At 39.9% G+C, this 27,995-nt stretch overlaps 1 protein-coding gene across 1 annotated transcript; it reads right to left on the minus strand.

Annotated features, from left to right (window-relative positions):
- Positions 1-27,983, minus strand: LOC106082973 (Fanconi anemia group D2 protein homolog). Its single transcript, XM_013245744.2, has 22 exons — positions 27,871-27,983; positions 20,933-21,188; positions 20,303-20,792; positions 20,100-20,241; positions 19,895-19,963; positions 19,644-19,822; positions 18,447-18,519; positions 14,449-14,612; positions 14,204-14,372; positions 13,971-14,134; positions 13,755-13,909; positions 13,470-13,671; positions 13,280-13,399; positions 7,627-8,283; positions 7,309-7,567; positions 7,058-7,238; positions 6,789-6,998; positions 1,028-1,247; positions 774-966; positions 556-705; positions 317-484; positions 1-248 (listed from the first exon to the last, which is right to left on the minus strand). Exons 1-22 carry the CDS (start codon positions 27,979-27,981, stop codon positions 96-98), a joined length of 4,485 nt encoding a protein of 1,494 aa, XP_013101198.2. The 5' UTR covers positions 27,982-27,983; the 3' UTR covers positions 1-95.
- Between the last annotated feature and the right edge of the window lie 12 nt (positions 27,984-27,995).

Genomic DNA, 27,995 nt, shown 5'->3' on the forward strand with positions numbered 1-27,995 from the left:
TACGAGGTATATGTCATTTTAATATGCCACTTACATGCTACTATATATGTATGTTTGTATATGTATAAGCATAATTTAACATTGAACATAAGAACTTAAAAACATTTGCTTCTTGAAGAGGATTTACTTCGTTCATTTCGTGAATTTTCTGAATCATCGCCTCCTGCAACTGTTTCGTCTACACTTACATCATCTTCGGGGATTTCCTCATCACTATCTTGGCCAGTGGCTGTACTCAAGGAAGCGGACTAAAAACAGAATTCAAGGCAATGTAAAAATAAATCCATGGCAATACACCCGTTTTTGTAATACAAACCTGTGATATTAAATCATCTCCATGCAAATCTTTATTTTTCAAGTTGCCCATGGAAAATACGGAAGCACATTTATTGGCTGTAAGCAAGGCTTTGATACGAAATACATAATTCTCAACAGTCTCTCTTAGGAAAGGAATTTGGCTAACAATAGCCGTATTTTTAATGGCCTATGGAGTGGAAATAAAAACGATTACAAATTAATGAAATAGCCTATTTTTAAACATAAAGAACTACTTACTTTGGAATGACAGCATAAGTGATGCAGATATCTGGTGGTGGTCTGCATAGTTTTAATCAGATCACACACACGTTCGGGATTTTTTCTCAAATACTGTTCAAACACAGGCAATCCATGCTGAAGCACCAATTTTAAATATAAGTGGGAGTACTAGAAACAAATGTATAAGAACAAGAATTTCCAATTAAATTTATTACAGATATACAAGTTTTTCTTACTTTAAGGTATATTTGAAAATTTCTCGGTATATCTAATCCTTGCAGTATCTCCAGTAGCTTATTCAGTAGCTTGCAGCTAGATTCCCAAAACTCGAGTTTATCCGTTGATTTTAATGTGTTGGTGGTGACTTTGTCGTTAAGAGACGTTATAAGAATCTCACACAAACCCCGAAAGAAAAGAGGGAAATTTGCTCTGTAATTGTTAAATAGTGATGAATGTTTTGTTGTAGAATACAGTGAACACAAATATTTACTTTTTGAAATTTGGAAAAGATTTTAGGGAAGTGTCTTTGCCATTTAGGTTTTTGCACTCTTCGCACACAGCACGCAATATCTCATTTTGTCTTTTAAAGTCTGATTCTCGCAAGAATCCCTTTACCAATTCATCCAAATACACATTGCATTGGGCGCCCTTCTCGAGTAGACCCTCATAATTAAACCATTTACGACATAGCAGAGTGCGACACAAAGAACCTAAAAATAAAAAAAATAACCGAAAATATTAAAAATAAAAAAAAAAAATAGAAAAATTAAAATAAAGTCCAAACATGCTCCGCTGTGCTCTCTTTTACGATATACAATAAAAAAAATTCCCTATAATTGTAATCTAAACTTCTAGGTCTCATGGACGCTTTTTGGCTTCAAAGGGTTGTGCACAATATTGCAAAAACTTTCACTCAGACAAATTGATTAGTAAAATTAGAAAACGAATTTGGTAAAACAACAGAAAGTCGGCTGGAATGGGACAGCAGTATTTTTGGCCAAAACATTAGTTCGTCCCGAAAGCGAAACTAACGAAAAATTGTAAAATTAAATGTTCTTCGCCCTAATGCCTAGTACTGACTTCGACTTTTCTCCCGAACAACCATCAAAACGCTTTATAAAAAAAAATGGTGACGAAAATGAGGAAATGCGAACACATTCCGTTGAAGTAGTACAGAGTTCTTCTTTGCTGGAGCTTCTTCAACATGACCTATCCAACGCGAACGTTGCATTTTGATGCGTTTAACTATGCTGTCGTCGTCATACAGCTCGGGGTTCATACGACGCCATTCATTTTACGAAAGATTTTTCTCTGAAATACTTCAAGTACTGCCTCCGATTTCGCAAGTACCCTTGCTTCGGAGCGATATAACAGCACGGTTGTTGCAGTGTCTTCTAGGGTGAATTTTTACTCTGTCGTGAGGTGGCTTTGTTCCTCATCTGTTTGCTCAGTCAGTCCAAACAAACTGGTGTCGTTTGTTTCGGTTACGACGGTGCCGAGATAGATAAAGTTACTGACTATCTCAAATTTGTAGTTTCCAACTTTCTCCATTTTCTTTATCTGTTCGAGTTTACAGGGCTTTGTGGTAGTTGAAATAACCCACTTTGTCTTATCTCCATTTACTGCCAAACCCATTTTCGTTGATTCTCTTCCGATGCTTTCAAAGGCTGCGATTGGTTCTTCCGGCATACGCAAGTAGCATATGTTCTCTTATGAGTAGTGTGCCATGCCTATTTACACCCGCATCTCGTATAATCTTCTCCAACAGGCTATAAAAGAGATCAATCGATAGGCTGTCTCCCTGTCTCAAACCTCCTGTGGTATTAAGTGGTCCGGAGTGTTTCTTTTTTTATTTTAAATGAGGAGCGTGTATCAGCTAGCGTCATCCTGCAAAGTCGTATTTGTTTTGCAGGGATTCCGAACTCAGACATGGCCTGAAATACCTTTGAAAGTATAGGGCGGTCGAGGTCTGCTTTGTACTCAACAAAAAGATGGTAGGTGTTGATTTGTCCTTCTTGGATCTTTTTCAGGATTTGGCGCAGTGTAAATATCTGGTCTATGGTGGATTTACCAGGCCTAAAGTCACACTGATAGGGCCCAATTATTTCGTTGACTTTGGACTTTAGGTAAGGTTAGGTTAGTTTTAAGTAGCAGCATATCATCAGACTCACTTAGACGTTTTCGTCCATTGTGATACCATAGGAACAGAAGAAGGAAAATGCCTTCTAGTTCCTACCGTTGAACCACCTAGATGGCTTAAAAAAACCCAACAATTTTAGACTCTAATCTTTCGCAAAGTACGCCCTATAGTAGGGAGACTTATTCCCCTATAGTTGGCGCATACCATCTTGTCCTCTTTCTTGTGAACGGGACATAGTATGCTGAGGTTCCAATCATTGGGTATGCGTTCTTCTAGCCAAATTGCACAGGCGAGTTGATGCAAACGCCTTATTAGCATGTCGCCTCCGGTCTTAAAGAGTTCAGCCGGCAACCCATCGGCTCCTGCTGCCTTATTTTTTCAGCCGGGTTACTGCTACATGGATCCCGTTTTGGCTAGGTGGTACTTCATCTACATCATCATCAGGGATTGGTTCTGCGGTGTAGTCATGGCCACCACCCTCGGATATCAGCAGCTGGAAAAAGGGTTCTTTCCATATCCTCAGCACACTATCTGTTTCAGTTAGCAGATTTCCTTCATGGTCTATGCAGAAGGATGTGTCTGTACCAAAGCCATCGGTTTAATGTTTAATAGTTTGGTAGAATTTTCGTACTTCATTCTGGCTCCTGAACATCTTGGTTCGCTCACACTCACGTCTTTCCATTTCCTTCTTCTTCTTGCGGATGAGACGTTTCTCGTGTCTCCTTTTCCCTCGATACCCCTCCTTCATTTGGCGCGTTTTTACTGACTGCATACTGGGCTTCTGGGCTTCAGTAGCTTTTGACACTCCTGATCGTACCATGGGTTCCTTAGGGAAGGCTTTTGGTACCCAAGTATGGATTTATCGGCTCTTTCCATGGAGTGGGCAATGGTTTACCGTTGCGCTGCTATACTATCGGGACAGGAAGCGCTTTCTTCAAGCAATTGGATTGGCCGAGGAGAGTATGTCGTTGCCACCTGTTGTGTTTGCAGCTTTTCGACGCCCAGTGTTTGCAGCTTTCCGTGCAGTGTCAGATGGTTCTATTCTCGTCACACTAAGACGCTTGCGAACCTTTGCTGCAACAAGGTAATGATCCGAATCGATGTTTGCCCCTCGGATCGATCATACATCTAACACGCTGGTTGAATGCTTTTCATCTATTACAACATGGTCTATTTGGTTTCTCGTGTTTTGATCTGATGACTGCCATGTGGCTTCCCTCTTACCCTAATTGTCAGAAACGCCACATGTCCGATACGACGAAATTTTGTGCTCTCTCTTATAGAAACTTAAAAACAAAAATTTGGTATCCAAATTTCGGATACGATATCTAAGGGTCCGCCCACCTCCAAAAACATACCAAAAATATATATATATATATAGACCAATCACGACAATAAGGAACTCAAATGAAAGATATTTGAGAGTAGAATACGAATCTGATGGGACCAAGTGTTTGGGGAACCACCCCAACCTCCAAAACACCCTTAAATCGGACATTTATCGACCATGGCAATATGGGACTCAAATAAAATGTATTTGAGAGTAGAACACGAATCTGATATCAAAATGTGGGACCAAGTGTTTGGGGGAACCGCCTCTTCACCAAAACACCCCCAAAAACGACAAATTTATCGACCATAGCAATATGGGGCTTAAATGAAAGGTCTTTGGGAGTAGAGGGCGAATCTGATATCAACAATCGGCAAAAAGTCTTTATGGGCCACTCTACCGCCATAACACCCCCTAAGTAGGACGTATTTGCTATTGCAATATGGGGATTAATTAAAAGGTGTTTAAGAGCAGAACACGAATCTGATGTATATTTCCAGGGCCAAGTCATTAAGCGGCCGCCCCATCCTCCAAACCGGACATGTTTGCCGACTATGAAAATATGGGGCTCAAATGAAAGATATTTGGGAGTAGAGCACGAATCTGATATCAACATTCGGGACCAAATGTCTAGAGGACCCCATAACAACCCCCAAATAGGACGTATTTGCTTACCATGACAATTTGGGGCTCAAAGATAGTGGACCACGATGTTGATAGATTTTAGGTGACACCCCCACATATTTGCTGACTATTGCAAAAAATGGTTCAAATAAAAGGTGTTTGTGATTATAAACGAATTTGATATCCAATTTTGAGGCCAAGTGTTTGGCCCCCTTAAACCAATATAAATATGGAGTTCAACTAAATGATATTTGAAAGGAGAGCACGATGCTGATATTTTGTCAGGGCTTAGTGTTTGGTCCCCTTAACTGGACCTATTTACCAACCATGGCGATATGGGGCTGAAATAAAAGGTATTGGGGAGTAGGGCACTTATTTGATACCCACTTTCGAGACCAAGTTTTGGGGGTCCACCCCTTCCACAAAACACTCACCAAACATGATTTATTTACTGGCCATGGCAATATGGGGCTCGGCTCAAATAAAAGATATTTGGGATTAGAATACGAATTTGATATTCAAATGTTGGACCAAGTATTTGGGGACCGCCCCTCCCCCAAAAAGACAAGTTTACCGATCATAGCAATATTGGTTCAAATGAAAGGGATTTGAGATAAGAATTTGATATCCAATTTCGGGGCCATAACACCCCTAAATCGAACATACATATTTACCGACCATGTCAATTTGGGGCTCAAATGAAAGGTATTTGGGAGCAGCGCACGAAATTGATACCCACATTCGGGACAACGTTTCTGGGGATCCACACCACTCCTAAACCCACCAACAACCACCCTGAGGACCTTCCCACTCACAAAATTCCCACGATTATATCGGACTCTAATTAAGTCTTTTTAGAATGGAGTACATCTAACATAAAACCCTAAACACTCGGACCGAATTCGTAGGCCAATAAAGATTATATGGGATTCACATTAAGACATATTTTATTGGGTTGCCCAAAAAGTAATAGCGGATTTTTTAAAAGAAAGTAAATGCATTTTTAATAAAACTTAGAATGAACTTTAATCAAATATACTTTTCTACACTTTTTTTCTAAAGCAAGCTAAAAGTAACAGCTGATAACTGACAGAAGAAAGAATGCAATTACAGAGTCACAAGCTGTGAAAAAATTTGTCAACGCCGACTATATGAAAAATCCGCAATTACTTTTTGGGCAACCCAATATTATACTGTAAGTCAAGCGACAAGCGACATATACCATCTATGTCGCATACTGCTTACATTTCTAGACAATCTTCAATTTCGCAAAAAGGGAGACAGAGAGGATGCGAGGAGATTGCGATGTTAGTAGACTGACCCACAGAGGGTACTTGTTGTTGTTGTATCCACATTTTCATGTCGTGGTGGCGATACTCGTCAAGCTCCTGAAGGTGAGCAAGCTCGTTCCGGTCCAAAGGACCGATAACCGCGGTAACAGAGTGGCCATTGGTTACATAAAGGCGGCAATAACCCGCCTAGTCATATCGAGCATTATAGGCACTCAGTTTTTGTGCAAGAGGCGGTGCCACCCGACCTCTCCGCTCGTTACCGCTGATTGTCAACGACTGCAGTTACAGCTACTCCGTATGGAGCATTCCACTATCCGCAACCTATGGACGCGCCCGGTAGCTTGTAGCTAAGCTTCTTGTGACAGCAAAGAACACCACAAAGTTCCAGCTTGTGTGGTGCACACAGCTATCCCGTGCCGGGAGGGTACTTGTATCGATAGTTTGTTGTTGATGTTGTTCGGTTGTAGCGGTCCATTGGACTATATTGAGTATCATAACTACTCAGTATTTAAGCAAGAGCCGGTGCTATCCGGCCTCTCAGTGGGACTGAGACTATTAGCGATACCGCTAATACTGCAATTTCAGTTACGCCACGCATGGACGCGCCCGGTAGCTCTAAGTTGAGCTTCTCATGATAACTATGAACACGTCAAAGATGAAAATTCAAAGCTTTAATCTATGTAATGCTCGTTGTTATCCCGTGATTGGGTCTGGTACCATTCTTGGCTTTGCAATCTTTAGTTAGTTAGCTATAATTTCTTTGAGTTTAGTTTCAATTTAAATAAGGGGGGTTCTTAAAACACAACACTTGTCAAGTTATAGCTTCCAATGAAAGCAATGTTTTTGCAGGCCATTAATTACTTACGTATTGCTTGGAATTGTTTGGGCTTCACATCTTTATCGGATAACACATTCAAATTAACCATTAATTGATAGAGATAAACAGCCGATTTTAAATCAACCACCGCTGTTTCATAGGATAGAAAAACTTGGAAAACTTCGGGAGTTATTATGCCAATAGATTTTGACTTTAAATTTTGATACATTTTGCGATCAAGGCAAACTAAAAGAGACTCTGCAATTGAGAAGAAGAAATCAAGACAGTTGAAACGTAAACTTAATAGATTGCGGTACCTTTTAATTTGTTGATGCGCTGTTCGCTTACGAACCATTCGGACCAAGAAAAATAGGCCACCAACAGACGTAAGCATAAGCCAAAGCAAACCTTCAAAAGATTGAATTCATTCGTAAATAGGTCTGCATGGCTATAGACACGTTGGACTTCCTCTAATTTTGAATTAATGGCATTCGATATCTATGGATATGAAAGAACAAATTTAGTAACTTTAACATTTTATAGAAAAATAAAAACCTTTATAACTTACAATTTTCATATTATTGCCCACAATGGAAATAAATTCGGATATGTCACACATAAAATCTCCTGGTTTGGCAATATATTGTAGGGGTTGTTCGGTTTGAAATTTTTGTATGCCAACCACAGACTCTAGTTTACTCACTAAGTCCGTGAGTATAAATCGCAGCTCCAATAGGCCCATTTCCTCACCTACGCATTCAGTGGGTAAGGGATATTTTATGTTAAGTTTCTCCTTTAAGACCAAAATGATATTGGTATCCATTTGCCTATTGGAAGAAGCATGTTTCGATCCACTCTTAAATAATAACAATGAATGTATACCAACCTATAAATCTCTTTGGGCCCGTATAGATTTTCAAAATTATTTTTTGAAATAGTTTTTGCTTTATTCGATACCGCTAGTTTGTTGGTAACATCAGCCACTCGAGTTACCATCGCAGTGTCATTTAATTCCGTTTCATTCATAGTCGTGGATTGGCTCTCTGGGTGAACTACTACTTTAGTCTTGTTACCCCTTTTGTTAGTTCCAGCAGTAGTGGCAGGACGTCCTCTGCCACCGCCACCACCAGCAGTTTTACTATTTGCCAATAAATTGTCATTTATGAAGTGACACTGTGGCGGCATATAGTCCCGCGGTGCTTTTTGGATTAATTCCCTGATTTTGTCTTCAATGCTTATTAGCTCAGCTAAACGCTGTAACACCTTCTTGCGTATCATATTTTCACGTTGTGTAGCAAAGGAGCTCACTGTTTCCCGTATCCAATTGACACAATGAAAGTATATATCAAGTATCTTCTTTTGCATGGACTCATCGTAGTCATAGAAAATGGCATCTAGATTAGGATCGTCGAAAAAACTTGGCAATATGATGGCACATCCCAATAGGGCATTGATGATTTCTAAACTTCCTTCATAGCGTTGCATGTGCAGAACACGCACTAAATTGAAAAGTGGCGACAATACCAGGATGGATGAAATAGCTCTGTAAAAGGTAATAGGAAAGAAGAGAAAGAAGAAAATATGTTTAAAATTTTTCAAACCTATCGGTTTATAAGTATGGGTCTGCCATCAGACTCACTTGGACATTATCGCCCATAGTGATACCACAGGAACAGAAGAAGGAAGATGCCTTCTAGTTCCTAACCTTGAAACATCCAGATCGCTTTAAAAAACCCAACAACTTACAAATGTTCACATCCGCCAAATCAGACAGGTTTTCAAAAAAAAACAGATCCTTAAGTGGAACTCCTTCTGACTGCCAGTGCGGGACACACACAGGTGTCCTATAGTCTTTTGCAAAAGCCGTAACTGGCAAACTTCAGTCTGTCAGCATGTTTTCCGATTAGACAGTGTCATGACGGACACGATGACTAAAACGTCTGGTCTAGCCAGTGACAGCAAAGCAGTAGACCTCTTCAAGTCTAGATTAGGCCACATAGTCATGGAATGCTCATAGTTATGGAATGCCCCCTCTTTGTGACCATCTATCATTCGTTGCGCTTCGGGCTTGATCCTGAAAACTTTGCTTACATGTCGCTAGAGGCATACCTACAGATTCCAGGTTCCTTGTGTAAGGTAGTTCCTAGTCTCGCAAGCTCGTCTGCTTTAGAATTCCCTGGGATATCTCTGTGGCCCGGCACCCAAAACAATTGAATTTTGAACTGTTCAGCCATCTCATTGAGAGATCTGTGACAGTCGAGGGCGGTTTTTGTGTTCAGAAATACATTATCCAGGAATTTAATGGCTGCCTGGCTGTCTGAGAAGATATTTATGTCAAACGTCGTTATGACATTATATCTTAGCCATTCCACCACTTCGTTAATTGCTAGGATCTGCGCTTAATATACACTGTAGTGGTCGGGTAAACTTTTCTAGATCTTTAGAGTATACCTCAAAGCCCACCTGGTCGTCTAGTTTGGAACCATCCGTATAAAAGTCTATGTAACCTCTATTACCAGGTATATCGTCGTACAGTACTTTTTATCAAAAAGCGGCTCAGGTAGGGGGTAATCACCACTCCCTGGAATATCGGACATTGGACAATAATATATTGTAAATGGCTATATTCCAAAGTAGAGGGGACAGTACATCTCCTTGAGGAGTTCCTATGCTGCTCCATCTTTTTATATCAACAGATCCCAAGCCTGCCGGGATACATCTTTTAGTAATAAACTCTAACTAATTCTTACGGTAGAGTTGATGCCTAAAAACTCCAACTCCTTAATGACTGACGTCGGTTTTACATTATTGACAGCACCTTCAATACCAAGAAATGCTACCTTTGTATATTCCTTGACAGCGAGTGAACCGTCTATTTAGCCGACTAGGTCGTAAAGGGCTGTTTTAGTATACTTGCCTTTACTGTATGCATGCTGCTGCCGAGACTGCGGATCTCCAGGTATCTTTGCCCTAAGATATGTTTCTTCAACACTCTCAAGACTCTCAAGAGTCTTCAGAATAAAGAATGAAAATCTTTCGCCTTCGTGTGGTAAGGTTTTCCTGCTTTCGGAATGAAAATGACCTTTGTGTCCCTCCATCCCAGAGGTTGTTGTTGTTGTAGCAGTGAGTTGTACACTGAGGCGGCAGCCCTTGCCAATGACAAACTTCATCGGGTCAATCCGTTACGTACAATCGGCTGCTATGGGATTGATATTTATGACATGCTTATACAAGCAGAGTATATGGCAAGGAACCAGTTTATCAGCAACAGCTTGTAACTCAACCGGTGATACATCATCAGGGCCGGGCGACATAAAGGAATCGAAACTTCTTATCGCTCAAAGGATTTTCGGCTCAGACGCAATTTCCCTAATAACCTCCGACGAATGCATATCAGTGCCAACCTCTTTTGGCGCCATATTGTCTATTGGAGAATTTACCCGGAAATGTGTATCAACCAGTAGTTCTAGTGTTTCCTTACTAGACGTTTTCCATACATTCTCTGATTTTTGAATATACCCCACCTTAATAGGTCTCGAGGACAGAAGAATTCCACCCAGGATTTGTTCTGAGCCTTTCTCAGCTCGCCCTTATATTTTCTTAGCTCAGCCTTATAGATGTTCCAACCATTTGGTGCTCTTGTGGCTTTCGCCCAGCTGAAGAGTTTTCTGCAGTCTTTACTTAGACCAACCAGTTCAGGGGTCCGCCATGGCGGTCGCTGTTTGCCCCTTGGCTTAGCACTAGGAAATGCTGACACAAGTAGTCATTCAGGGACTTCGTGATCCGCTTGGCCATTATGTCTATATCCTCCGCATTTTCCACTTCCTTTTCTGGTCTAGGAGGTATTGACGTGCAGAATTTATGCCGAAGTTTATCCCAATTCGCCTTTCTTCTGTTTAGCCGAGGGACCACTTCTGCATTTTTTCTCCAATGCTGAAACTATTAAAACGATGATTAGAGAAGCTGTGGCCATCCAACACTTCCCAGTCGCATATTCTTGCGTTTATATCTTCCAATACAAAGGTAATATCTAGTACCTGCTGCCTGTTCCTGGTAATAAAGGTCGGTTTATCCCCTTCATTACAAATCGCCAGATTGCAACTTATAAAATATTCGATAAGCAGCTCAGACCTTTCGTCGATATCCGAACTTCTTCATATCTGGTGATGTACATTAGATTCACTTCCTACAATTAGTTTCTTTTTCTCTGCGGAACCAACTTAAGGCTTAAAGGCGGCATCTCTGAATCGTGTTCCATATACAGGAAAGCCGGCCAGTAATGAGATTTATTTATTTTAAGTCTGGCTACTACAGAATTTGCAGAGCTTAGCGACGGAAGAAGAAAATATTTAGACTACTCTTTGCAAGAATACAGGCTCAGTGTGTCCCATTCCCCGTTCCCTTAAGTAGTTTAAATCTCGGAATTCTTAGTCTACAAACCATTCCTCCACGTTGTTGTTGTTGTAGCAGTTTGTTTCGTCTGCTTAATTCTGTTGAGTGTCAAGACCCAGGAACTCTGCGACTAAGATAGGGTGTGTCCATAGGGATCTGGTTCTTAGTCGAGTGAGTCTGGGTGGGCAGTTAAACAGGTGACGTGTATCGTGTGGTCCCTGGATTCCTTCCCGCCAAATCCCTGTGCCATCCTCTACGTTCAATCCACCTGCCATCAGGAGGGGCAGCTGTAGGAACTCTGAGAGGTTTTCTACTAAGTTTTCATGTGGACCGCCTCCAACAGAAGCAGAAAAATCTGCTTTTGCGAAAACACAATTATATGTTGGTTAAGTTTTTTATCGGACAGAAACTAAAACCCCGCCTTTTCCAAATTAGTTTCTCTCCTTTTAACCCTTTTGCGATTAGGTGCAAAATGGTGCAATAATAAATATAGTAAGATATACTTATAGAAAGCGCATACAGACATACTTATAGAACTTCACTAAAAAATCCTTCTTAAACTATAGCACCGTAATGTTTTTAAGGATGCCTTAAAAAATTGCACAAAGTTACCATTAACAAGTAAAAGCGTGCTAAGTTCGGACGGGCCGAATCTTGGCAACCCACCACCATGGATTCTGCTAATATATGGGAGCTATATCTAGTTATAGACCGAATTGGACCGTACTTGGCGCAATTGCTGAGAGTCATAACAGAACACTACATCCAAAGTTTTAGCCAAATCGGATAAAATTCGCGGCTTGTAAGGGCCCAAGAAGTCAAATCGGGATATTGGTTTAAATGGGAGCTATAACATATTCTTGACCGATTTGAATCGTACTTGGCACAGTTGTTGGGAGTCATAGCAGAAAACGATGTACAAAATTTCAGGCAAATCGGATGTAAATTGCGGCTTCCAGGGGCTCAAGAAGTCAAATCGGGAGATCGCTTTATATGGGATCTATATCAGGTTATACACATATTTAAATCGTACTTGGCACAGTTGTCAGAAGTAAAAATAGAATGCAATGTACAAAATTTCTGCCAAATCAGACAAACATTGCGGCTTCCAGGGGGTTAGGGATTCAAATCGGGGGATCGGTTTGTATGGGAGCTATATCAGGTTATATACCGATTTGGACCGTACTTGGCTCTGTTGTTGGGAGTCATAAAAGAACACTATGTACAAAATTTCAGCCAAATCGGACAAAAATTGCTTCTTCCATGGGCCAATGAAGTCAAATGGGGAGATCGGTTTGTATGGGAGCTATATCAGGTTATATACCGATTTGGACCGTACTTGGCTCCGTTGATGGAAGCCATAATAAAACGCCATGTGCACAATTACAGCCCAATCGGACAAAAATTGTGGCTTCAATGGGCCCAAGAAGTCAAATCGGAAAATCGGTTTATATGGGAGCTATACCAGGTTATAGACTGATTTGGACCGTACCTGGCACAGTTGTTGGAAGTCATAGCAGAACACTATGTGCACAATTACAGCCAAATTGGACAAAAATTGTGGCTACCATGGGCTCAAGGAATCAAATCGGGAGATCGGTTTATATGGGAGCTATATCAGTTTATTGACCGATTTGAACCGTACTTGGCATAGTTATTGGAAGTCATAGCAGAACACTATGTGCAAAATTACAGCCAAATCGAACAAAAATTGTGGCTACCATGGGCTCAAGGAATCAAATCGGGAGATTGGTTTAAATGGGAGCTATATCAGTTTCATGACCGATTTGGACCGTACTTGGCATAGCTGTTGGAAGTCATAACAGCACACCATGTGCAAAATTTCAGCCAAATCGGTCAAAAATTGTGGCTTCTATGAGAGATCGGTTTATATGGGACCTATATCCAAATCTAAACCGATATGGCCCATTTGCGATCCCCAACGACATACATCAATATAAAGTATCTGTGCAAAATTTCAAGATGGACATGGTTAGATCGAATCAGAAATTCGAGACCATCAAGAATATATATACTTTATGGGTCTTAGATCAATATTTCGAGGTGTTACAAACGGAATGACTAGATTAGTATACCCCCATCCTATGGTGGTGGGTATAAAAAGGAAAATGTCTTCAACTACTTACTCATTACTTGGCTTTAAAACCAACTCTGCAATATTTATGGCAATTTGAGGTAGTTCGCTTTCTTCGGTATTTGCATCTATGGGTGAATTGATACATTTCATATACATTAAGTTTATGCCGCTGGAAACAATAAAATCAGTAGATTTAATTACAACTTCATAAAGATGTAAAGATGAGATTATAGTCTTACTGTATGGGTTCTGGATTATGCTCAGCTACGAAGCTATTTTGAAAATAATATGTCATAAGTTCACATAACCAAATAACAAATGGAATATCCAAGTGTAGACCATTTGCACGATCTTCTCCGCCAGCGGAGCATACATTCGCTAATTCATCGTAGAACAAAGCTAAACATTCGGGAGAATTCATGGTCGAGGATTGTATGCGCACTGAAAATATCATACATTTATTTGTTTTTCTTTTTTTTTAATTTTTGAGGATTAAGTTTAATATTCAGTAACAAAATACTTACCCATATAGTTTGCTGCTATTTTACCTCTACCATCTGGCAAATCACTTACAGTATTGAATGTAGTTTCAAAGTCTTCAGCTTGTATGACACATTCCTCGACGCGTGCTATACAATCGATTAATTGTACAGCACTTATAATGCCCTGTTTCTTGACCCTAATGTTTAAAAACTCAATAAACATTATGATTTCCACCACGATTAACACGAGAAACTTACGAATTATTTCGATTTATAATCTGCTTTTTAATCAACATATCTATTTGATCTTGCAATGTGGTACATTCATCCAATGTAGGTGCAGGAAATGCAATAGATGATAATAATTCCATGACAATACGAGTTTGTGATAATGACATTTCATGAATGTGATCTAAGAAAGGCTTCAGAAAGGTGAAACAAATATATAGAGGATAAGAAATCTGTGATAAAAATCTAAATTTGTCACTTACCAGTAATAACATGCCCCAGTTATGTAGAATTTTTGGATACAACTGCCATAGATCTCGTAACATTTGCAAGGCAAAATTTGTTGTATTCTGATTGGACTTTTCGCAAGTCAATTCCAATAATTTTTTCAATATAAGCTTCTGAACAGATTCCGAGATATCAAAAAAGGAGCTGAAAAATTAAAGAGCATGAAATAGGATTGTCCTTCACTCTAAGTTAGAATTGGATGCCAATGTCTAGTACTTACCCACAGGCGACTCTTGCAAAATCCACCACTGGTTTGTGTTTGTCTCGTAGAAAACAATTTATGATTTGCATCAAAATATTCCAATGTTGTTCTAGCATTGGAGCATATTTCTTTCGAATTTCTTGAACCAATGAAGTCGATATCTGCCTGATATGGCGACGTAACTTGAATGTAATAAAAGAGAAAAATAAGCGAATGGGGTAAGTATTAGTTATAAAACAAATGAAATCGTTTTCAATTCGGTTGGACCGTATTTTTTATTCCCTCCACCATAAATCACTTTTGTCAATTCTCTCGGTCGGGAACCTGATATAGCTTCCATATAAACCGATCTCCCGATTTGACTTCTTGAGCCCCTGGAAGCCATAATGTTTGTCCGATTTTGCAGAAATATTGCAAACAGTGTTCTGTTATGGCTTTCACAACTGTGGCAAGTACGGTCTAAATCGGTCAAGAACATGATATAGCTCCCATATAAACCGATCTCCCGATTTGACTTCTTGAGCCCCTGGAAACCACAATTCTCGTTCGATTTGGCACATAGTGTTCGGTTATGACTTCCAATAATTGTGCCAAGCGCAGTTCAAATCGGTCAGGAACCTGATATAGCTCCCATATAAACCGATCTCCCGATTTGACTTCTTGAGCCCCTGGAAGCCACAATGTTTGTCCGATTTTGCAGAAATGTTGCAAACAGTGTTCTGTTATGGCTTTTACAACTGTGGCAAGTACTGTCCAAATCAACAACTCTGTCTAAATCGGTCAATAACTAGATATAGCTCCCATATTTTAGCAGAATCCATGGCGGTGGGTTCCGAAGATTCGGCCGGACCGAACTTAGCACGCTTTTACTTGTTTTTTCCTAACTTGAGATCAATTTGAAAACAAATAGATACGAAAACAAGTAAAAGCGTGCTAAGCCCCGAATCTTATATACCCTCCACCATGGATCGCATTTGTCGAGTTCTTTCCCGGTATCTCTTTTTAGACAAACAAAGGCTAAAAGAAAAGAATTGCTATGCTAATTGAATTGAATGTTAGAGGCCACAGTAGAAGTCTATGTGAAAACTTTCAGCCAAATCGAATAAGAACTTTGCCTTTTAGGGGCTCAAGAAGTAAAATAGGGTGATGGGTTTATATGGGAGCTGTATCAGGCTAAAGATCGATTCAGACCATATTTGATATGTATGTTGGAGGTCGTGGGAGGAGCCATTGTACAAAATTTCAGACAAATCGGATAATAATTACGCCTACTTGAGGTTCATGAAGTCAAGATCCCAGATCGGTTTTGAATTAAATAATTAAATATATGGCACAGTTGTTGGAAGTCATAATAAAACACCTCATGCAAAATTTCAACCAAATCAGATAAGAATTACGCCCTCTAGTCGGTCAAGAAGTCAAGATTCAAGATCGGTTTATATGGCAGCTATATCAGGTTATGGACCGTTTTAAACCATACTTGGCACAGATGTTGGAAGTCATAACAAAATACGTCAAGCGAAATTTCAGCCAAATAGGATAGAATAGAAATCATGACCCCAAATCGGTTTATATGACAGCTATATCAGGTTATGGGCCGATTTAAACCATAATTGTCACAGATGCTAGAAATCATAACACAACAACCTCATGCAAAATTTCAGCCAAATAAGAATTGCGTTAATGGCTTAAAAAGTCAAGATCACAGATCGGTTTTTATGGCAGCTATATCAAAACATCGACCGATATGGCCCATTTGCAATCCCAACCAACCTACACTAATAAGAAGTATTTGTGCAAAATTTCAAACGGACAGCTTTACTCCTTTGAAAGTTACCGTGCTTTCGCCAGACAGACGGACGGACATGGCAAGATCGACTTAAAATGTCATGACGATCAAGAATATATATACACTGTGGGGTCTTAGACGAATATTCCGAGGAGTTACAAACAGAATGGCGAAATTAGTATATCCCCATCCTATGGTGGAGGGTATACAAATCGACAACTTATAAAGAGACTCAAAGCGTAAATTTTCAAGTTACAAAGTGCCAAATTTTGGACAAAAAACGTCAAAATTACATAAAATCGTCACGTTTGGCAGCCCTGTGGTAAAATATTGATTGTAGCCTTAAAATGTTCAAAATACTCCAAAACCCTGTAAATTACATCTTCGTTTTTAATCTTAAAGCTTGTCCTAAAAATTATTTTACCAAATTTTTTGCATTTTAATAGGAAATGACTAAATTATCGTTTAGATGTTCAAAATTTTGAAACTGTTTTCTTCAAAGGAAGTTTTAAATGTGTTTGCGCCGACTTTTTGTCCGAGATTTCTGCAGCCCCCGGTTATAGCACTGCCGGTCGTGGCAAACTGGAACATCTATAGCCTTCGGTTCTGTTGGGATCTCACAAATCACTGCCGGGTTCACGGGAGACATGGGCCCCTAAAGTATCTCATCCTCTTACATCAAAAATCGTTCAAACCATCGTCAAAGAAAAAGTTGATGATCCGATGTTTAATCGGCCGATCGGTTTGGAACTATTGATCGATTTATTTAGATTGATTGGTACGTATATTAGAAAACTATTTGACCATCTGGGCGTACTAAAACATTTACACTAACATAAATACCGGCTACCATAACAAAGTTGGATATATAGAAGTACAATGGTTCCGTATGGACTAAAAACCGCGGATCAGTGTTAATTGAATTTTTCACAGAATATAGAGTTTGGCTCTTCGGTGAAATTAGAGTACTACATATTTATATACGACCCCATAAAGTATATATATATTCTTGATCGTATGGACATTCTAGCCATATCCATCCGTTCGCACGTCTGTGAAATCATGATAACGGTAGAACGCGTAAGGCTAGCCGCTCAAAATTTTGCAAAGAAACTTCTTATTGATGTAGGACATTGAGGATTGCAAATGGGCCATATCGGTTCAGATTTGAATATAGCTCCCATGGTCCCTCGACTTGACTTTTTGAGGACTCAGAAGCTTCAATTATTATTCGATTGCGGTGAAATTTTGCACATAATGTTCTGTTTCAACGCACGCAGTGCTCTGTTTTCATTCTTGTCTGTCTTAAGCCCCTGGAAGCAGCAACTTCCAACACTAGTGTCAATTACTTTACAAATAGGTCTATAACCCGGTCTATATGCAAGTGCAACTTAGGTCTTCAACTAAGTTCATATTGTGTAAACTTTCGGAGAATCCATGATGGAGGGTTCCCAGAATTCGGCCCGTTCGTATCTTACATTATAATTTGAGGTTTCCTAAGGGTCGCCCCAAACCAAAATTCTCCACCACATTGGTAATCTATACCTGAAAAGCTTTGCTTCAAGGATTTTGAAAGTCACAAGTTGTTGTTGTTGTAGCAGTGTGTTGTACACCGAGGCGGTAGCCGATGGAAGGAACAGGCTGCCATGGGATTGAAAGTCACAAGTACTACCTGTACTAAATTTTGCCCTGCACGGGATAACTGTGAGCACAACACAGGCTGGAACAATGAGGTACGATCTGTGTGGTGTTCAGTGCTGTCACGAAAGGCTTAGCTGCGAGCTACCGGGCACGTCCACAGCTTGCGGATAGTGGAATGCTCCATACAAGTAGTTGCAACGGCAGTCGCGGACAGTTAGCGGTATCGAGCGGAGAGTCTTTCTGAGAGTCGTATGATGCTCGATATGACAAGGGGGTTATTGGCGCTTTCAATTAACTAATGGCCACCCTGTTCCTGCGGCGATCGGTCCTTTGGACCGGAACGAGCTTGCTCAACTAAAGGAGCTTGACGAGGATCGCCATCTTCACATCAAAATGTGGCTACAACAAAAACAACAACATACTACATTTTGCCCAATTCGCGTATCCCGTTATTATTCTATCCCCAATGGTGGTGGGTTAAAAATTTAAGGTTTGAGACCATATGTACATGTTCTTTAAAATCCCATTAAAAAACAGAGTTCTGTCCTATTAAGTTTTTAGCTCAATGACAAATTATAGTACTTACCATATTTTCTATATACAACGAATTGTCTTCTTTTATGTGTAACAATAACAATATTATTGTAAAATCAATAGCTCTGAAAAAAAGGAATGTAAAAATAAGAGTAAGATATATGAAGACAGATAATCGGGTATGCCTATATTGATAGGTCGTTAATGGATTACAACTTTACTGTAGTGGAGAGGTAAAACTTTGAAATACAAAGTTGGAAACGTTTGTTAGTATCATTTAATATCATTGTTTTGAAATTAGTATGCAATTCATTTCAGTAACGGAATTTTCTCTAACAAATTTGGCAGTTGGCAACGCAACACAAATTGGTTTGCAGAGTTAAAGGAATTTCTCCTTTGTGTTTTCAGTCCTGTTTCTATTTTCAAATAGAAAAACAAAACAACAAAAACCCTTTCAAGAGTTTCGACAATGTGGTATGCTTAAATGTATATGACAGCCCCAACGATCGCGATTTCGGCCTTTGCCAGAGGCCTCATCAGGTTAAAATGCCATTAAGAAATTACATGCTTCTAACTTCTAACTACACTACACTATACAAGACACTGATACTACCCGTGTTGTTTTAAGGTTCTTAGGCACGGGTAGTTGTGAAAGCAGATGAGGCAGTGCTTCGAGTATTTGAGAGAAAGTTTCTTTGTAAAATATATGGACCAGTTTGTGTTAATGGAGAATATAGGCGACGTATGAACCACGAGCTGTACGACGATAGCATAGTTACACGTATCAAAATAGAACGGCTGCGTTGGCTAGATCATGTTGTCAGAATGGATGAAGAACCTCCAGCAAAGAAGTCTTTTGAAGGCAAACACGGTGGTACACGAAAACCGAAAAGATCAAAAGCTCGATGGAAAGTGGTGGGAGATACCTCGAAACTTGGTGTCAGAGATATTAGAATGAGCGCAGAAGATTGAGGTGCTTGGAACGCTATTCTACGTTCGGCTAGTGGAATAAATGTTCTGCCATAGCCGTATAGTGAGCAGTGCAAGGGAACATTGTTCGCGATTTCGACCTTTGCTTTGAGGTCTCATCAGGTTATAATGCTTCTACCTACTCACTAATTAGTGAGCAGTGCAAGGGTACATTGTTGTTTTCTATTTGAAAATAAAAACAAGAATCAAAACACACTTGATCTAAGCTGGAACTACAAATCCAATAACAAAATGAAATGTTGTAAGATACTTTACTTACTTGAAATGAATAGATTTTAAAGATGCTATGGTTTTTTGCCATATGGAATAGAACTTCTTGGAACGTGTAAAACCCTGTTCTATGTAGGAAAATAGTTCCAATTGCAGTTGTTTGTCATTTGCCAAAGTTGTTTCATCATTATCATTCCAATTGAGAATTTCTCTTAGTGTGGTCACTAGCTGAATAGGACAAATGGAAGATTAAAATTATTTGGCATGTATACATTTTTATGTTGGACTTTTTCTCCTTACCTCCTTCATGCTATCATCATTGTCTTCCATAAGAATTTTAAGTAGAAATTTAATTAGAAGAGGAAGAACCTAAAAATATCAATTATGCGTGGAAAATTAGCACGAGAATTTTTATTTTTATGTCTATAACCTAACATGTATTAGGCATGGCCGGGTTATATACTTTACAATTACATTTCTTTGACAATTACAAATTAAGTCTTACCTTCTTGGGACATTGTCCGCCTTTAATATATGCCAATATCTTAGCTCTTAACTTCTCTTGTGTATACGCCGATAGATTGAGGTTAGTCAAAGTTTGTATATTTACACTTTTGAACAATTCCGCGCTATTTGCAATGGATTCCCTAAAACATAAAATCATAATAAGGAATATAATTTTTGGCATATAAGTTAAGTGAATCTTACATCAAAAGTTTGGCAAAATCATCATGTTTAGTAGGACTTAATATCAGCTCAGCATTTGCTATGATATCCCATTTCGCATTTTCCGTGGCTTTCTCAAAAACCTTTTTCATACGTTCATAGATAACATCACTATGGGTATTTGCAACATACTGTAATTGGGCCAACATCAATGGTAATAGTGGAACAATTGCCGCTGTTGAGCTGGTCGTAGCTTTATTACAGGCAATATTTTCGATTTTGTCCAAGAGCAAATCCAAAACACGATCTCGTAAACAATCAATCATAAAAAAGTTCACAATCATACTATCCTGAGACTGATAGACGCTTTCTTCACCCGGTATACTTATGGTGCAGCCAGTTAGAAGCTTAAGGGCAAATCTGGACCAGGAATCACGCAAGCCATTTTTAAACATTTCGAAGTTATCTTTGAAATTTTTATTTCTATCAAGTTGTTCTCGTAATTTGCCAACAAATGCTACGTGGTCACAAGCTGAAAGTGAAAGAAGCGGGTTAAAAACTTTTAAAAGTTAGCTCAGTCTTGATCTCAACCGAATGAATGTATGGAGCATTTTTTTCTTCGACATTTCCATTGATTGCATTACGATTTTCCACTATGTTGTTTAAACTTACACAAAACAAAATTATCTCCTTCGTTCAATTGTACACCGGCCTTCATTAATACCAGTTCGAAATATGTATTCGGAGGTCTTTGGGAACTATTTATTCTGGACTGCGTCCGGCCCAAGGTAGCAGCAATAGTGCTTCGCTGAGACAAATATCTTTGAGTAGGTTCTTGGGATGCTGGTATGTTTTCCTCGCTACTAAACATTTCATCCAAATCGTCGACATCGTTGTCTTTGCCTCTGTCCTCTTCATTATTAAGGCGCTGTAATAAAGAATTTAAATAAACATGGTTTAATTTTAGTTTACTAACATGAAAGGAGCTTAAAAATATAGTCGGTTACAAATCATCGGGCATGGCTTTCACATCTTTCTAAAATATAAAAATTAATTTGTGTTTGCTGTTCGTATGGACTCAAAAACGGTTGAACCGATTACCTTAAAATTTTCACAGATTGTTAGGTTGGTCTGAAAGGAAACAGGCTATATAGTTTTTTGATATCGGAAGGGAGGCGGACCCTCCCCCTTATCCCCAAAACACCACCCAAAATCAAACGTGGATCTATCGGGGCAATATGGCCTTCAAATGAAGGGTATTAAAGAGTAGAATACGAATATGGTATTAAAAATCGGGTTCTTCCAAGTAGATAAATTGAACGTTCATATCAATATGGGGCTCAAATGAAAGGTGTTCGGTAGAACATTACGTTCGATCTATAGAGGGTCATCCCATCCACCAAAAACGCCTTAAATGGGCATATTAGCCAATCATGACTATATAGGTCTCGGTTTGTTTGTTTGTTCCGTATACAAAGCAGAACCGATTTTCTCGAAATTTTCACAAATTTTTCGATATCGGAAGGGGGGGCGTACCCTCTTTCCTACCCCAAAAACACCACCCAAAATCAAATGTGGATTGGAGTAATATGGGTATCAAATGAAAAGTTCTGGAGAGTAGAGTAGGAACATGGTATTAAAATTTGAGAACCTAGTGGGCCACCCAACCCCAAAACTCCCCCAAACAGACATATTGGACGTTCATGTCAATATTGGTCTCAATTTAAAGGTATTCTAGAGTAGGTTATAAATATGATAAAAAATTAAGTCCATGAAATGGGAGGTGTTCCCACCCCCAAAATCCCACTAAATCGGCATATTAGAAGACCATGGCATCATTGGATACAAATGAAAGCAATTTGGGAGTAGATTAGGAAAATTATATTCCTTAAAACACCTCAAATAGGTTATTTGACCCATCATGAGTATATGGGACTCAAATGATAGATATTTGAAAGTAGAAAAGGAATCCAGTTTTGTGCCCAAATATTTGTGGGTAAAAACTTAAGCACCCCTAAACTGAACTTATTTCCCGAACATATCAATATGGGGCTCAAATGAAAGGTTTTTGGGAGTAAAGTACGAATTTGATACCTATTTTTAGGGCAAAGTGGCGGAGTGCCAGCTCCAGCTCCAAAACGCCCTCCAAACCGTACATATTTATCGATCATTGCAATTTAAGGCTTAATTAAAAGGTATTTGGGGAAAAAAGCAGGAAATTGACATCCCTATTTGCGCGAAATATCTAAGGTATGATCCCACCCCCAAAAAGCACTCCTCGTCAAATAGACATATAGACCAATCACGACAATATGGGGCTCAAATGACATATTTGCGACTATGTTAATATGGGGCTTTTATAAAAAGAAGTTGAGAGTATGGCAAGAAGTTTATTTTTACTTTATGGGCCAAGAGTCTGTTTGACCACCTCACTCCCAAAATACACCCAATCCGGACATGTTTACCCACTACAGTATATGAATTCAAAGAAAGGTTTAAGAAAGTAGATCAAAAAATTTCCACATGAACATTTCATTAAAAACCAGGTGCAAACTTCTCACACATCAATGAACGCTATCCGATTCAAGTTTAAGCTCAATGATAAAGGACCTCCTTTTTATAGCCGAGTTCAACGGCGACACGCAGTGCGACATCTCTTTGGGCAGAAGTTTTTACATGACTTCTATGCATGGCATAGGAGGTGGGGGATAACCACCACTTACAAATTTTCCAATGTTCTCGCTATGGTTTGAACTTGAGTACGAGCCAATAGAGATGTTCAGGAAACAGAATGAAGTTCGGAAATTTTGCCAAAAAATTAAAAAATCAAATCGATGACTTTGATGCAGGCACATCCTGTAACAAAGCTATCCAAGACAAAGAAGAAAATCTGGTAACACACACAGATGATATGCTTAGGATATGGGTTATGGGTTGAATTATGGCGATGCTTATAAGGCACCAAAAGCCAGGTTATTAACTACTGCATGTAGACCCAGTCTACATCAGATGAACAGCTTCTCCTATACCCCTCCCTCAGGGGCGTGTAGATAAAACGATGTTGGACCAAGCAGCAGTGGGAGACAGCTCCAAGACCCAGTGTGAGTGGTATAATAGTGTTTGATTAAAAAACGAAGCAGGCCCGCTGCTAAAAGAGAATGTTGAAAATCTTAATTTATTATCACAGTGTCTTAAGGTGGTAAAATCCATATAATCCTAGCCAGTAAACTGGCATAAAGTATAATTAGTTGTCAACGATCACATACTATAACGTATGCACTATGTTATATCACAGTTCCAATCACAGCTTAATCGAGTATCCCTATATTCTCAAACAAGGGATAGTAACTTTTACAAATTAATCTCCGCTTCCACAATAAAGGCAACGAGTGCTTTATAAGTATTAACCTCCTTGGTACTTAGTATGGCTTCAATATCCTTGTGGCGTTTAAACAAAGTATAGTTCCCACGGAGCACATCATATTTGGTGCATTCAAAAATGGCATGGTGGCTTGTACCGGGCTTCCAGCACGTGTCGCAAATCGGAGTGGAGATTGCACCTATTTTGTGCAAATAAACCTTGTCACACGTATGTCCCGTGTGAAGCCTGTTGATAATTCTCACCTCAGCCGAATCAAGGTTCATCCTGAGAAACCATGGTTTCTCAGTAACATCTTTGTACAGGCGATAGAAAAATTTGCCCTTTTCTCTCGAGGTCTCAGCAAAACAATCATTCCATCTTTCCCATAATCTTCTCTTTATAATATTCATAGCCTCCTTGTGGGACAGCTCGGCCTCCATCGGCGCACCACATTCAGTTGCCTGCTTGGCTATCTCATCCACTGTCTCATTGAAATCAATTCCGGAGTGTCCCGGAACCCAGACCACATGACATGCCTGTATGTCAGACAAGTTCAGTTTCTGATGAAATAGGGATGCCACATAATCATCAATGTTCTTACTGCCCAGAGCCTTACAGGCCGCAAGGCTATCTGTGAAGAACACGCATCTTTCATGCCCATCCTCAACGGCAATCTCTAAGGCCTTGTATAGCGCCCAAAGCTCCCCAAATGTAGAGGAGGCCTTGAAATCAATCTTGAAATAAAACTTGTACCCCAGAGTGGGGACAAAGACCCCGCATCCAGTAGCATTCTCAGATAGGGAGGCGTCTGTGGCAAAAATCGTAAAGCCACTATTTTTATATTCATAGAATTCTTTGTTATAGATTTGCTTTATAACTTCCTTAGGAGTAGCTTCTTTTCTGTCTGATAATCGGTTGAGTGTAACAGAGATCTTTTTAGAGGCAATCGGACATATAATATCCCCAACCCGGTCAACAAGTTGTAATTGGCTAGTTTATTTCTTTTATTAGGACACTCCGAGAAAATCTCCGAAAGTGCCACAATATCAAAATTGTAGTTGTTAAGGTAAAACTCAACAAAATTCCCACTTTTGGTTAACGACTGCACATTATATTGTAGTATCTTTACCATGACTACTGGTAAGGCTAGACATATTGCTTACAGGGACATTTGTATTCACCCCAAACTTGCTTAGTCGAGTAGCGAAATGATTCATGGCATCCACTGCCATCGAATTGCCTGTCATTCTCAAAAAATCCATCATAAATATTAACATTTCTTCCGTTACCTTCTCCAGCTCCGAAGTTCTAACTGCATCAGTCATGTACACCGGCGTGGCTGGCTGAGACTCACCAAACATCCTTGGATGCATTTCAGCTCCAGGTCTATGAATATAGGGCTTCCTCTGTCTCTTCACTACGGAATTAAAGGTGTACGGTGTAAGGATTTCATTTACCTCCCTCTCTCTGCTGTCTTCACAGCCGTTGGTGGCCTTGTTCGTCCTCCTGTTCCCCATAATCTCAGGAAACTGGTCATCATCAGCTAATAAATCAAACCTATTCTGGTTCTTGTACATATCGAAAACCTCCTTCTTTGACATCTTCTTTCTTGTCATAATCTTGTTCGTTTCAACTTCTTTCAGCCAAATTGGACATACATCCTTATCTTTTGCCACATGGCCATTTCCATTACACAAAATACACCTCTTCTCTTCACAAGCACCTCCACAAGTCGCCTCATTGCTACCACACTTAATACAGCGTTTTCTTGATCTGCATCCTTGTTTGGTATGCCCTAGCCTTCCACAGTTAAAACATTGCCTTACTGCCGGATAGAAGGTCCTGACAGTCAGCACAGTCCTTTCAAAGATAATCCATTGTGGATGGTCATCCCCCGCAAATCCAACCTTGACCGTCTCAGTTGGATGAAACACAGTGGGATCATTCGCATCTCTTCTAGTAAACCTTCTTACCGAAGTTATTTTTTTCCCAGCCGTCGAATTAGCCATAATCTCCTCTTCAGAATAACATAGGGGAACGTCCCTTATAACCCCAAAAGTCTCAATGAAGTTCCGAGGCACGAAAGGCCTCAACTTCCTCTTCCTCAACTCATCATTATCAATAAATTTATTCGCAGACTCCCAATCATCAAAAGTCAGCTTGTATAGGGTAACCCCTATCGCAACCACCTTCTTAATCTTTTGAAACTCATCCGATTTCAAATCTTTTATTTTAGATATAAAATACAAGCCATTCCTGATTTTTTTATTGTTAACTCCATCTGCCTCAGATGTATCAACTAGTACCAAACACTCACCTGAATGCTCTGGGGTATATCTTACATCAGCGTCATTAATCCTCCTTTTCTTAGGGTCATTCACGTCATTCTCCTCTCGCCTCCTTGTTTTCCTCACCTCATTACCATCCATCGCCACTTCATTCGAGCCACTTGCATCAATTGCATTGACATTGTCTTCATTAGCACAAACACCACCATTACCATTTGCCACACACACGCCATTAACAGTAGCTGCACCACCACCATTACCAGTAAAGGTAATATTTTCATTCTTTCTGGAATTCGTCAAATTCTTTCTCTTCATTTCTGTGTCTATACGACACAAAATTAGCGTCTCCGAGGGCCCAGCCCTCTCCTCCTTCTCATTCATTTCGGCCACCACAGCGGCCAATCAAGCAGGCTGCCCACCACTCACACCACAAAACACCAAAAACACTTTTTCCAGTTAAAATTGATAAAAAATACAGCTTCCAGTAAATCCAGGAGCTCCACAGGAGTCCAATAATATGTGTAACACGTATTAACAGGTTAGAACAACCACGATGCTTCACGATAAAATTTTTTCTTCACAGCCAGACAACATACACAGCCAAAAGTCAAACGAGAAGTGGCTTAGGATATGAAGAGAATTTTTTTTATTGTTGCTGGTTGTTGTTGTAGCAGTATGTTGTACACTGAGGCGGCAGTCCTTTCCGATGAAGGACTCCATCGGTTCAATCCGGTACATACAACCGGCTGTCATGTGATTACGCTGGTATTCGATAGTTGTGGCGACGAGGATGCACATAACCAACTTCTGATTATGGTATAGAACTTAGACTGCTTAGTTAGATTGGGTCTAAATAGCAGTGACCCGTATGAAGAACAACAACAAGCAGGGTTGCCAGTTGAACTATTTAAGTCTGGAGGCGACACGCTGATTTAGCAGTTCGTCTTCATTACCGTCCACAGGTTGCGGATAATAGAGTTGCAAATGAGTCGCGAACAACAGCGGTATCGAGTGGAGAGTCCCAGTGAGAGACCGGGCGGTAACGGCTCTTCCTTAAATACTGAGTGGCTGTGACACTCGATGTAGGAAGGTATGCTATGGACGCCCTTAAATAATCAATGGCCCGCGCAATCGGTTCTATCGACCGGAACAGCTTGTTGAAGTATGGAGCTTGACGATAAATAGTTAGGTAGGTATAAATAGGTGGCTAAAGCAATATAAACAAGCCCCGGCTGAAAGTCATTAGATAATAAATCTGATGGTAAACGCAGAAGGCGAAGACAAAAACTACCCTCGGAACGGGATACGCTGGAGCTTTGAGCTCCGATTTGAGTGGTGTTAATCGTTAGCACGAGAAGCTTAGTTGGAAGCTACCGGGCGCGTCCACAGATTGCGGTTAGCGGAATGCCCTATACTGCAGCAACTGAATTAAGGACAATCAGCGGTATCGAGTGGAGTCTTAGCGAGAATTCGGGAGGCTCCGGCTCTGGTTTAAGTACTGAGTGCCTGTGATGCTCGATATAGCAAAGCGAGTTATGGGAGTCTTTAAATAACCAATGGGTATCATTAGATTTTTGTTGTTGTTGTAGCAGTGTGTTGTACACTGAGGCGGCAGCCCTTGCCGATGAAGGAAATCATCGGGTCAATCCGGTACGTACAACAGGCTGCCTTGGAACTGTTCATGAGATTGATCACCTATAGTAGCTCTGCGAAGATCGCTACTAGCACAAGCAAATTGGGGTACTGCAACAACAAAAACAACCAAAACTCCGACAAAAAGACCAATCAGTGAGTTTGATTGCAGATTGCCACGAAAACCTAAGGCGAATTCTTATGGGAACATCAAACAAAAAAATATTGCAGCCCGCTTCTGTGAATGGAAAACTTGGTGCGCAAATTTTTAAGTGTATACTGTGAAATCGAATTTCACAAGGTACGCGGCAACATACAAATTTACCTACCGGAATTTTGATAGTTGAATTTTCGTTGATAGTATTAAGAGGCCTTTTACCATCATTTGAATCCGTACTCTTTGTTCTAGCGGCTTTTCCAAATTTACGATTTCGGTACATTTTGTATTAATTTA

This window comes from Stomoxys calcitrans, chromosome 2 (genome assembly GCF_963082655.1).
Source record: "Stomoxys calcitrans chromosome 2, idStoCalc2.1, whole genome shotgun sequence".
NCBI lineage: Eukaryota > Metazoa > Arthropoda > Insecta > Diptera > Muscidae > Stomoxys > Stomoxys calcitrans.

Bases quoted from the DNA above. Each gene is read 5' to 3' on its own strand.
- LOC106082973 (XM_013245744.2), bottom strand. From the start codon at position 27,981: ATGTACCGAAATCGTAAATTTGGAAAAGCCGCTAGAACAAAGAGTACG. The intron at 20,242-20,302 runs GTAAGATTCACT...TTTATGTTTTAG, and splicing joins GATTTTGCCAAACTTTTGAT to GGAATCCATTGCAAATAGCG. The intron at 706-773 runs GTAAGAAAAACT...ATTTGTTTCTAG, and splicing joins ATTTTCAAATATACCTTAAA to TACTCCCACTTATATTTAAA.